Source organism: Dipodomys merriami, unplaced genomic scaffold, assembly GCF_024711535.1.
Source record: "Dipodomys merriami isolate MVZ:Mamm:240054 unplaced genomic scaffold, mDipMer1.0.p SCAF_11, whole genome shotgun sequence".
Classification (NCBI taxonomy): Eukaryota; Metazoa; Chordata; class Mammalia; order Rodentia; family Heteromyidae; genus Dipodomys; species Dipodomys merriami.
In genome coordinates, this window is record NW_027202382.1 from 40730132 (window position 1) to 40742203 (window position 12072).

The following is a 12072-nucleotide window of genomic DNA, read 5'->3' on the forward strand; positions in this document are numbered from 1 at the left end:
ATCCTGTATCTCTTTGGATAGTTCATCCTTGTGCTCTTTCAATTTCTGATCAATTTCTCGCTTTATTTCTTGAGTCATTGCCTCCAGCAACCCTTGGATGTAGCTTTTGTCTTCCATTCCTGCTTTGCTCCCACTGTGGCTCTCCCCTGCATGGCTGCTGGCTTTTGAGGTGAGCTTGCTGTCCTGGGTGGTGGTAAATCTTGTGATTTTTCTCTGTGATTTTCGCATGGGGGTTCAGGAGACTGCTCTGTAATTTTGTTTTGGTGTGTCTGTCTTTGCTTGGTTGCTGATTCTGTATTGGTAGAGAGAGTCTGTGCCTGATCTGGGTTCTGTTGGGAGCCTATTTCCAGCTGCTATTCTGACCTACTTAGGATTCTCAGCTCTCTGCTGTAGATTGCTGGCAATTCCCGCCTTTGGAAGGGTTGAGCAGCCTAGACTTACTTGTGTTTGCTCCTACGGGTGCTCTTGGGAAGATCAGATGCTCTGGATGCACTCTCCCAAATACTGGAGTCTGCTATGGGCTCCTGATGTGTTTTTGTTTGTTTGTTTATTTTGGGCTGGTTGTGGGCTTGAACTCTAGGTTTGGGTGCTGTCCCTCAGCTCTTCAGCTCAAGGCTGGCACCCTACCATTTGAGCCACAGCACCACTTCTGACCCTTTTTGCTTTTGTGATGCTGAGGAATCAGATCCAGGGCCTCATACATCCAAGACTATCACTCTACTGCTGAGCCGTCTTATCAGCCTGAGCTCCTGCTTTCTATCAGGTGCTGGCAGCCTGTGTTGCCCAATTTCCAGCCTAGGGTATGTGGGTGGAGTTTTGGTGGGGTTTGGGCTTCTCTTGTCCTGGGCCTCCAGGTCTTTTGTTGTCACAGGCATGCTTCCCGGGGAGTGCTGTTTCCTGATTTTCTCCCCTCTGTTGAGGCGTATGCTCAGCTTTTTACTTCAGTTGAGAGGAGTTGGTTGTGTTGTTCAGGCGCCGGATCCCCGGGCCTGGTTCCGGCCCCAGCCTGGAGCGCACTCGTTAGGCCTGTGCTGATGTGTATACCACCTAGGTTATGCAGCCTGGAGCACACAGTTCAAATTTCTTCTACTGTTGGTAGTCTTGACCCAGGGGTGCTGTTCCTGGATTGGGCATTTAAGCTCCCTTCCAGGGGCACTCTTGCTCTAGCCTGGCCAGCGGAGTGTGCTCCACGGGCTGGTGGAGCTCTCGAACAGTTCCCAGTTTTAGTGGGTCTTGTGGTCCGGGTGTTGGGGTAGGGAGTCTAGGTCAGGGTCTGGGGATTCCCTCCAGCTCTGGTCTCCCTTGAGGGATACACTGTCCCCTATGGGGTATTCACCCTGGAGCTGGTTGTTTCTGTGTGGTGTAGGTCGTCAGTTGTTGTTGCAATCTGAGTTCAGTTGGGGTGGTTGCGGGCTGGGCTGGGCGGTGGTGACTCTGTGTGATTCTTTTCTGTCTCTGCCTCTATCGAAGCTGTCGGGTCCACCGTGTCCACGCTCAGGCGGCTTCTTCGCGGGTTGTAGAGATCCGGTGGGTCTGGCGCAGGTGCCTTAGGCGGCTTCTGCGCGGGTGATCTGCAGGCAGCCCCCTGTGCCTCTGGGACCGGACGGGTCTAGTGTCTAAGGCGGCTTCTGCGCGGGGGGGGGGGGGGGGGGGGGGGGAGGGGGGGTGTCTGCAGACAGGTCCCTTTGTTGCGCTGCCGGTGCCTGGCAGCTTTGGCGGGATGGAGCCTCTCTGCTCGGGTGGAGAGTGAGGGGTGGGGGTGGGATCCTCGTGGAGACTCCCGGCTGGTAGGTTTCTCTGTTCCTGGCGATCAGTTGTTCTGCAAACCGGTACCTCAGGCGGCTTCTGCGCGGGTGATCTGCAGGCGGCTCCCTGTGTCTCTGGGGTTCCCGCAGCCCCCGCCGGGCCGGCTGGCCGCGGCTTGGCACTGCCGCGCGGCCAGTAAAGGTTGGGGGAGGGGTCTTCACTCTTCTCTGTTCTGAAATTCTTCTTTTCCTCTCTTTTTTTGTTATTTTCCACCTCCGGTTTTTCTCTGAGTGTTCGTCTTTTTGTTGTTGTCGGTCTCTTGGGGCGATTAAGCGTTGGAACTCGAACTCTCTTTTTGGTTGGGGAGAGCTGTGGCGTTTTCCTACTGCCCCGTCGCCATCTTGGTCCCCCCTCTCATGGACTCTGAAGCACGATCCTCAGATGTTAGCCTCCTGAGTAGCTAGGAATACAGGCATGAGCCACCAGTGCCTGGCTTGTGTGTGTGTGTGTGTTTTAAAGTAATTGTACAAAAAATTTTGAGGGCTGGGAAGGTGACTCAGTGGTAGAGTGCTTGCCTTGCATGCATGAGGCCCTGGGTTCGATTCCTCAATACCACATAAGCAAAAAGAAAAAAGCTGTAAGTGGCACTGCGGTTCAAGTGGTAGAGCGCTAGCCTTGAGCTGAATTGCTGAGGGACAGCGCCCAGACCCAGAGTTCAGGCCCCACGACCGGACCCAAAAAAAAAATTTTTTTTGAATTCCACAAGTCTGATTATGAGTACAATGCATCTTGATTGATACTTCAGTGTTCTTAATTCAGTCATACAATAATGCTTAGCTCTTTCTGTTTGTATTTTTGAGTAATGTAAAATAGATCTCTTATTTGGTTTTGTATTATTTTATGCCAGATGCCAAAGTATTGGTTTTGGCAGTAAGCTGTATTTGAGCAATTAGCTGTATTTGCAGGAGAGTGAGTACTATGAAGGAGAGTGTATTCTCTTGCAATTATGTCTTATTGCTTTGGATATGTGGCTAATGATCCAGAAGAAAACATAATTGGCCAGTATATGGTTAAGTTTCTCTAATGTTTGTAATCCTGTAGGACTACAGTTTTAGAATGATTCCAGGAGAACATGTAAAATATATTGAAAAAACCAAAATGGAGGCCAGTTGAAATAACTCAATCCAAAAATGTGTGTGTGTGCATGTGTATGCATGCTTGTGTGTGTATGTTTTTTTTTAAATTTAATTTAATTTTATTTGTGAACATACTGTACAGAGGGGTTACAATTACATGGGCAGGATAATGCGTACATTTCTTACCAAGCATTGCACCCTCCTCCTTTGGTTTACCCTTCACATCCCTTCCCAGCCTCCCCACTCCCCCATGTTTATGTTTTTTAATGGACAGTCAAAAGTGAGCAGAAGAACTTGATAAAAAGGAAATATGCCATTGCACATTTGTGTGTGCTAGGTTGTAATTATAATTCTCACTTTGGTGTCTTTCTTGTGGTACAGAAAAGATTTTGTCAGCTTACTTATTGTTTAGCCTTCCTCCACCATCACTGCTCCATCCATCAGATACTTGTTAACACTTTGCTCCCTACTTCTTTACAGGTGCAGCAGCAGAGAACATGTTGGGCAGTTTACTGTGCCTCCCAGGTTCTGGGTCAGTGCTTCTTGACCCCTGCACAGGTTCTACCATATCAGAAACAACAAGCGAAGCTTGGAGTGTAGAGGTATTACCAAGTGACTCAGGTTAGTGTGCTGTCATCATATGCTTTTTTATTTGTTCAGAAATCTTTATCTTTCTCTCCTCTCTCCCTCCCCTCCCTCTTGGTACTGGGGCTTGAACTCAGGCTCTGGCCTGGATGCTGTCTGTTAGCTCCTTTGCTTGGGCTGCCACTTTACCACCTGAGCCACAGCTCTATTTCTGGCTTTTTGCTGGCTAATCAGAGAGATATGAGTTATGGATATGTTGCTTCACTGGCTTCAAACCTCATCCTCAGATCTCAGCCTCCTGAGTAGCTTGGATTATTGAGTGAAGTACCAATTCCTGGCTCCTAATTTCTATACTATGCACATCTTATTCAGAGCATTTTTTTAATTTTGTGCTGGTACTGGGGCTTGAACTTAGGGCTTGGGTGCTGTCTCTTAGCTTTTTTTGTTTAAGCTGGCACTCCACCACTTGAGCCTCAGCTCCACCTCTTTTTTGTGTGTGGTTTATTGGAGATTACTCTCACAGAGTTTTCTATCCCAGCTGGCTTTGAACCTCGATCCTCAGGTGTCAGCCTCCTTAGTAGCTAGCCTTGTAGGCATGAGCCATTAGCACCTGTGCCATTTGTTTAGTTTAGCTATGTGTTTTCACTTTAGCTCAGACTAGCCTCAAATTCATCATCCTCCTGCCTCATCCTCCCAACTGTTGGGATTATAGGTGTGTAAACCACATCTAGCTTAAATACATTTGACAAATGTGAGACAATCACATTGATAAGAATTAGATGGAAAATTGGACCATTTTCTAGTCATTAAAAAAAAATTCAGGAAATGGAGATGTGGCTCAGTTGGTAGCTTTGAACAAAAATGCCAAGCCAGATACAAAGGTCCTGAGTACAAGCCTCAGTATCTGCACACACACACACACACACGCACGCACGCACGCACGCACGCACGCACGCACGCACGCACGCACGCACGCACTAGTGTTGGATGGCAAAAACTTAGGATGGAAGATGTTCTCTGACAGTTCAGTGTGGCAGCAATTTTTTCGAACTCATTTCGGTCCTGAGTGGGTCTTTGAGTACCAACTCTTCTCAAGATAGGAAAGCTAGGAGTAACAACATTGCTTAGACACAGAGTAGTTGACTTCCCAACAAGTGAGGTTTGATTTATCTCTAATGAAAACTCTAAAAAATTAATGTTTTTGGAGTACATTGAAATTTGATACTTTGCCACAGGTGGAGAATTTTACAAGTACAAGGCCAAGCCTATCTCAAATCATGGTAGACCAAAGGACTGAAAGTAAAGTTTGCTAGTCCCTAGTACTTGGGTTGGGGAGGAGAAAAGAAAAGAAATTGGACCGTAGTCCTGAGGATTTATATGTGTAGTGTTTTTGTATGTAAAATGTTTCTGTTTTTTTGGTTTTTATGGTCTGGGGCCCCCAGACCCCCACCAAGAAAACCACCGAGAGTCAGACTCTACAGCTGTTTTATTTAAAAGGGCTGCAGTTCGGGCCTTGTCCTACACTCCGACACAGTGGAGCCCAGGAGGAGAGCCCCGAGCTAAGGATTTGCAGGTCTTATAAAGGCACACAACCAGGTGGTTTAGCACCACGTGTTGCTCTGCTCTGAAACAAGCAACAAATGATCACTGCCTCAAGTACTTTAACCTTTCATTCCCCCCTTGACTTATGGTCCTGAGCCACAATCTTATGGCTCTGGCCCAAAACTAAACTCCAACAGCTCTTGATCTTGAATGGGTATACCAATAACAATTAGTCCATTTTTCTTTTCTTGAGGCGTATGCAGAGTGTTTGGGTAGGATGCTTGGAGACTTCCCATGTTTCCCCACAGTTGTCCAGGGCAAAGGGGTCAGCTGGTCTGGCGTGGAGCAGTGGATCCAAGCAGCAATGCCGTCTACCTTAAGGGTGTAGCCAGTAGCACCATGTAAGGTCCCTTCCACCGTGGTTCCAGAGATCTCAAGTTGTGCCTTTGAACAAACACCCAGTCCCCTGGTTTAAACAAATGGGGGGTAGGGATAGAAGCAGAATCATATAATGCTCTAAGCTGGGGCCACATACTCTATGTACCAGCTGTAAATAGTCAAGCTTACACAGAAATTCAGTATCATCCAAATCAGCAAGCAATTCAGTCTGAAGGCTAGGGAAAATGGTGGAGGGTGTCCATACATTATTTCAGAAGGAGTAAAGCCAAGCTGATAGGGTGAATTTCTTACTCTAAACAGGGCAAAAGGAAGGAGCGATACCTAGTCTGCGCCAGTCTCCAAGGCCAATTCAGTTAAGGTCTCTTTTAGAGTCCAATTCATTCTTTCTACCTGCCCTGAACTCTGGGGTCTATAAGCATAGTGCCAATCCGTCCCCAGTGCCGCGGCTATTCCCTGACTTACTTTTGAGATGAAGGCCGGTCCATTGTCTGACCTGATGGTAGATGGGAAGCCATACCTGGGTAGGATTTCTTCCAGGATCTTCTTAGCCACGACGTTCGCGGTTTCATGCTTTGTTGGGTAGGCTTCAACCCATACTGAAAAGGTGTCTACAAAAAACTAGCAAATACTTATATCCAAATTTTCCATTTTTAATTTCTGTGAAGTCTACTTCCCAATACACACCTGGCCTATCTCCATGGAGGCGAGCTCCTTTTGTAACCGGTTGATTGGGGGCATTGGTGAGCTGACAGTCTTTACAATTTTTAACAATGTCCTCAATGAGTTGATTTCCTTGCCTAATTTTCACTTCTGAGTGTCGGAGCAAGTCCTGCATTCTTCAGGTTCCCATGTGAGAGACCCGATGGATTCTCTTAAGAATCCCCTTGCCCTTGGGCTGGGAAGGTGGCTCAATGGTAGAGCGCTTGCCTTGCATGCCTGAGGCCCTGCGTTTGATTCCCCAGAACCACATAAGCAAAAAGAAAAAAGCTGGAAGTGGCGCTGTGGCTCAAGTGGTAGAGGTCTAGCCTTGAGCTGAAGAGCTGAGGGACAGAACCCAGGCCCAGACAGAGTTCAGGCCCTATGACCAGACCCCCCCCCCAAAAAAAAAAAAAAAAAAACCAGAATCCCCTTGCCCAATCTTTGTGGCAAGATAAGTTTCCCCTCACCAGTTTTCCACCAGTCTTTGTTTCCTTCTCTGCCCAGGGGTTTATAGGCCATGGGAATTTTCTTTATCCATTTCAAGTCTTCTTGGGAGTACTGAGGCTCAGGAGGCAAAGCTCATGGCCCTGGGTCTACTAGAGTCAGTACTTCCTCTGGGCTGGAGGGCCGCCTCCTTAGCTGCCTGATCCGCCAAGTTATTTCCTTTGGTTATAGAATCAGTTCCCTTTTGATGGCCAGGGCAGTGCATAATGGCAATATTTGCTGGTTCCCATATGGCCCGGATGAGGCTTAAAATTTCTTGTTTTTAATAGTCTTTCCCTCAGCTGTCAGCAGCCCTCTCTCTTGGTAAATGGCTCCATGGACATGCACGGTGGCAAAAGCATACTGACTGTCGGTGTTCATGTTTAGTCTCTTCCCTTTTCCCATTTGTAGGGCTTTTGTTAGTGCCATTAGTTCTGCTCTGTGCAGATGTTCTTGGGGGGAGTGCTGCTTCTGCCCACACTATCTCAGTGTCCATGGTGACTGCTGCGCCCATGTACCTTTTTTCTATCTCGAATGAAACTGCTGCCATCTGTGAACCAAGTATGCTCGGCATGCAATAGTGGCGAGTCCAACAAGTCTGGCCTCTTTTCCTTGGCCCGGTCCCTCTTTTCATGCTCAATTTCACGTTCTCTGTCCTTCCTTTCCTGTCTTTGCTTCTCTGTCTTTCTCTTATTGTAAACCTTTTCTGCCATGGCTACTAGATCCCTAATAGACTTCTCACCAAGTCTGTCTAGACCCTGCAACTTTCACTTTATGTCTGGTGCAGCTTGATTTATATAGGCAAACATAATCATCTGAGCCAACTCCTGGGTCTCAAGATCATATGGGGTACATTGACTAAAAGCGTCCATGAGCCGCTCAAGATATGCTGCCGGACTTTCACTTCCTCCCTGTCTAACATCATAAACTTTGGCCATATTAGTAGGTTGGTGAGCCACCACCTTGAGACCTGCCAACAGAGCCTGGCAGTAGACGAGGAGTCGCTCTCTACCTTCAACCGTATTGTAGTCCCATGTTGGTCGGATCTCAGGAAAATAGGCAGCGATCAGGGCAGGATCTGTGATGGGCGCTACTGTGGGGCCAGGGATATGTTTCCGGGCCACCTCTCAGATACGGTCTCTCTCTTCAGTGGTAAAAAGGACCTGTAAAAGCTGACTGCAATCATCCCAAGTAGGCTGATAAGAGAATAGCAAACGAATTAAATCCTGGGGTTTCTCAGAAAAGGGGTCATTTTGGGTGTGCCAATTGTATAGATCACTGGTAGAAAATAGCCAATATTGGAGTTGCTGTTGACCATCTGCATCCACAGGACCTACGGCGCGTAAGGGAAAAACAGCTGCACTTAGAAGTGGGGCTGATCCCACGGCATCGTCGAGTAACTAGCCCCTCAGACACTTTAAGGGCAGGTGTCTAGGGTTTGGCTGCTGGTTCTATAGCTCCCTCCTCCTCTTGATCATTCTCAGGCTCTGCAGAAGGAACCTGGGAAGGGGAGTATGGGGGAGGAAACATTTCTTCTTCCAAGTTATCTCCCTGAAAAACCAAGGGTACAATTTCTTTTCCTCTTTCTTAGTTTCTTTTTGTAAGTCTAGGGGGCTAGATGGAGTGGTGCCCATGCTTTCCAGTCCTGTCAGTCGTACAGTCCAAAGAACAAACAGTACAAACAAAACACATGCATGCCTGACAGTTAGGAAGAAAAGCTTACTAAGTGGAGATCTCCGGAATTGGTCCGCTGACTCCTGTAATGGGACACCCACACCCCACAGCAGAAGGATCAGACCCACAGTGGTCAGTTCCGGCCCAACACCGAACAGACCCCCGACCCACAATTCACACGGCGGGGTTCCCAGGACCCCTACCCCACACGGCAGGGTTCCAAGGACCCCTGCTTCACACGGCAGGGTTACCCCCACCCCACAAGAAGATATGGGATGTCTCCCAGTTCCTCCAGGGTTGTTGTGTAAGCGCGGCCGCTTCAACAACCCTTTACAAATCGGAGCGGCTGTCGTCACAAGGGAAAATGAAAGTAAAACAGACAAATAACAGGACAAGACAAAGTAACAGAGTTTTACATTTGGAGTCTGAGTTCTCGGGGGTCTTTGGGGGGATCCCGGATGAGCCCCCACTAATATGTTATGCCAAGGTTGCAGGACCCCCACCAAGAAGACCACTGAGAGTCAGACTCTACAGCTGTTTTATTTAAACGGGCTGCAGCTCGGGCCTCGTCCTATACTCTGACACAGTGGAGCCCAGGAGGAGAGCCCCAAGCTAAGGATTTGCAGGTCTTATAAAGGCACACAACCAGGTGGTTTAGCACCACGTGTTGCTCTGCTCTGAAACAAGCAACAAATGATCACTGCCTCAAGTACTTTAACCTTTCAGGGCTTGAACTCAGGGCTTATGCACTGTCCCTGAGCTTCTTTTGCTTAAGGCTAATACTCTACCACTTGAGCAACAGTGCCACTTCCATCCTTTTCTGTTTATGGGATACTGAGGAATCATGCATGTTAGGCAAGCATTCTATCACTAAGCCACATTCCCAGCTGTACTTAATTTTTTCTTTTTTTGGGGGGGGGGTCTGGTCGTGGGTCCGGAACTCTGGGCCTGGGCGCTGTCCCTCAGCTCTTCAGCTCAAGGCTAGCACTCTACCACTTGAGCCACAGTGCCACTTCCGGCTTTTTTCTTATGTGGTGCTGAGGAATCGAACCCAGGGCCTCGAGCATGCAAGGCAAGTGCTCTACCACTGAGCCACCTTCCCAGCCTTGTACTTAATTTTTTCTTATGTCTACTCTTTTTTTTTTCTGCTCATGAAGACAGATCTTTGCTTTCAAGTAAATGTCAACTATCTAAATGCAAATATAATTAATTACATATCTTAATTATTTTCTGATTTATTTGGTTTAAGAATAGCTAAGTAGCCGGGTGCCGGTGGCTCATGCCTGTAATTCTAGCTACTCAGGAGGCTGAGATCTGAGGATCGCGGTTCAAAGCCAGCCCGGGCAGGAAAGTCCATAAGACTCTTTTTTTTTTTTTTTTTTTTTTGCTTTTCTGTTCAGATTTTATTTGAAATCTAATTCAAATTGTCAAAGCTACAAAAGGGGGTGACATCTGTATTACCATAAGACTCTTACCTCCAATAAACCACTAGAAAACCAGCAGTGGCACTGTGGCTCAAATGGTAGAGTGCTTGCCTTGAGCTGAAGAGCCGAGGGACAGCACCCAAGCCCAGAGTTCAAGCCCCACGACCAACCAAAAAAAAAAAAAAAAAAGCTAAGTAAGCAGGGCACCAGTGGCACACACCTGTAGTCCTATCTACTCAGGAGGCTAAGATCTAAGGATTGTGAATCAAAGCCAGCCCAGGCAGGAAAGTTTATGAGACTCTACTCTCCAGTTAACCACCAAAAAGGCCAGAAGTAGAGCTATAGCTCAAGTTATAGAGCTCTAGCCTTGAGCAAAAGAGCTCTGGAACAGTGTCCAGGCCCAGACAGCACAAAAAAAGAAAAAGTAGAGATTGGACATGATAGCTTGCATCTGTAATACCAGCAGTTGGAAAGTAGAGATCTGGCAGATCAGTTTCAAGTCAGGCTAGAAAAAAAGTTGTCAAGACCTCATTTCTCTGGACCAGGTGGCATGTACCTGTTATTCTAGTTCCCAGGAAGCTACCATAGATAAGTCATGCCAAACATGTACCTGAGCAGAAAGTGAGATCCTATCACAAAAATTAGCAGCAGAAAATAAGGCTGGAGTGGGGCTCAATCCTTAGGGCACCTGCCTAACTAACACGCATAGGACCAGTGTTTAAACCCTAGTACTGGGGAAAAAAAAAAAGAAATAATAAATGTTTTTTTTTTTTTTTTTTTTTTTTTGTCGGTCGTGGGGCTTGAACTCTGGGCCTGAGCGCTGTCCCTCAGCTCTTCAGCTCAAGGCGAGCGCTCTACCACTTGAGCTACAGCACCACTTCCGGTTTTCTGGTGGTTTATTGGAGATAGGAGTCTCACGGTCTCTCCTGCCCGGGCTGGCTTTGAACCGCGATCCTCAGATCTCAGCCTCCTGAGTAGCTAGGATTACAGGCATGAGCCACCAGCGCCCGGCTAAATAAAATGTTTTATCTCAACGAAACAAGCCTGGTATGGTATTGTAGCCCTATTCTCCCAGCTACTCTGGAGGCCATAGGTAGGAGGATTGAGGTGTAAGCAAGACCCTATATCAAAAATAAGAAGAGCAAAATGTGCTGGAAGTACGACTCAAGTGGTAAAGGACATAACTATTATGTTTGAGGCCCTGAAATTCAACCTCAGTACCACCAAGGGAAGAAAAAGTCCGTTCTGGAATGTAGCATATTCAGACATGATCCCCTTGTCTGGTGATTAGCTTACCATCAATTGAGTATCTGTAGAAGCTCTAATTTAGGAAGTAGTTGAGTTATTCTGAATTTTTATGTACTTTTTTGTCAAGTTACATATTAACCAACAAAGGTTAATGATCTAGAAACAATTGTCACCTAGCTTACATTGAGCTGAAAACATACCTTATTCCTTTTTGACACTTGATCTAACTAGGTTTGTTAACTAGGTTTGGTTTATAATTAGAAAACTTATTTATACTAATTTTATTCATACCCTGATATGTTATAGTATACCTAACAGAATCACTAAGTGATTCCTGTCTTTGGTTTAGAGGCCCCAGACTTAAAGCAAGAGGAGCGCCTACAAGAGCTGGAGAGTTGTTCTGGACTGGGCAGCACATCTGATGATACGGATGTCAGGGAGGTCAGTTCCCGCCCCAGCACACCAGGCCTCAGTGTTGTGTCCGGTATGTCTGTCTTGTTTTAAGGAATAGGAATTTGAAGGTGTTCCCCTCCTCCTCACTTATAAATTTGATTTCAAAGAGATACGTTTTTTATTAAGAACCAGTGGTTTTCCAAGGAACAAAATTATTTTGATAACTTAACATATGGCTTTTATATCCTGTTGAAGTAATTGGCAATATCTTTATTCTTAGTAGCCTGTGTTACAGTATTTAGGTAATACATGATAATTCTGCTTATGTTATATAAAAGTAAGGTAAGTACATTTGAACAGTATAATAAAGGATATATAATACTTAACAGCTCATATGTACAGAACAATGATACATAAAATTTGGAGGTTTTAAGCTGGTACTGGTGACTCACATACATAATCCTAGCTATTCAAGAGGCTGAGATCTGAGGATCACAGTTGAAGCCAGACCGGGCAGGCAAAGTCCGAGAAACTCTTATTTCCAACTAACGACAAAAATCCAGAAGAGGAGCTGTGGCTTAAGTGGTAGAGTACTAGTCTTAAGCTGAAGAGCTCATGGACAGCTCCCAAGCCCCAAGGTCCAGCCCTAGGACTGGCACACCAAAGAAAGATAGGGAGGAGGAGAGGGAGGGAAGGAAGAAAGGAAAATTTGACAGTGTTTAAATTCCATATACTTTATATCT

At 46.5% G+C, this 12072-nt stretch overlaps 1 protein-coding gene across 8 annotated transcripts in view; it reads left to right on the plus strand.

The window, feature by feature from the left end:
* Window positions 1–12072, plus strand: part of Gapvd1 (GTPase activating protein and VPS9 domains 1) — a 102340-nt gene that overhangs the window by 57133 nt on the left and 33135 nt on the right. For all 8 annotated transcript variants that reach the window (XM_070013577.1, XM_070013600.1, XM_070013568.1 and 5 more), the window contains 2 exons: window positions 3363–3503; window positions 11286–11420. In XM_070013577.1, the coding sequence (XP_069869678.1) occupies window positions 3363–3503; window positions 11286–11420 (276 nt within the window). The remainder of the gene's footprint in view (window positions 1–3362; window positions 3504–11285; window positions 11421–12072) is intronic.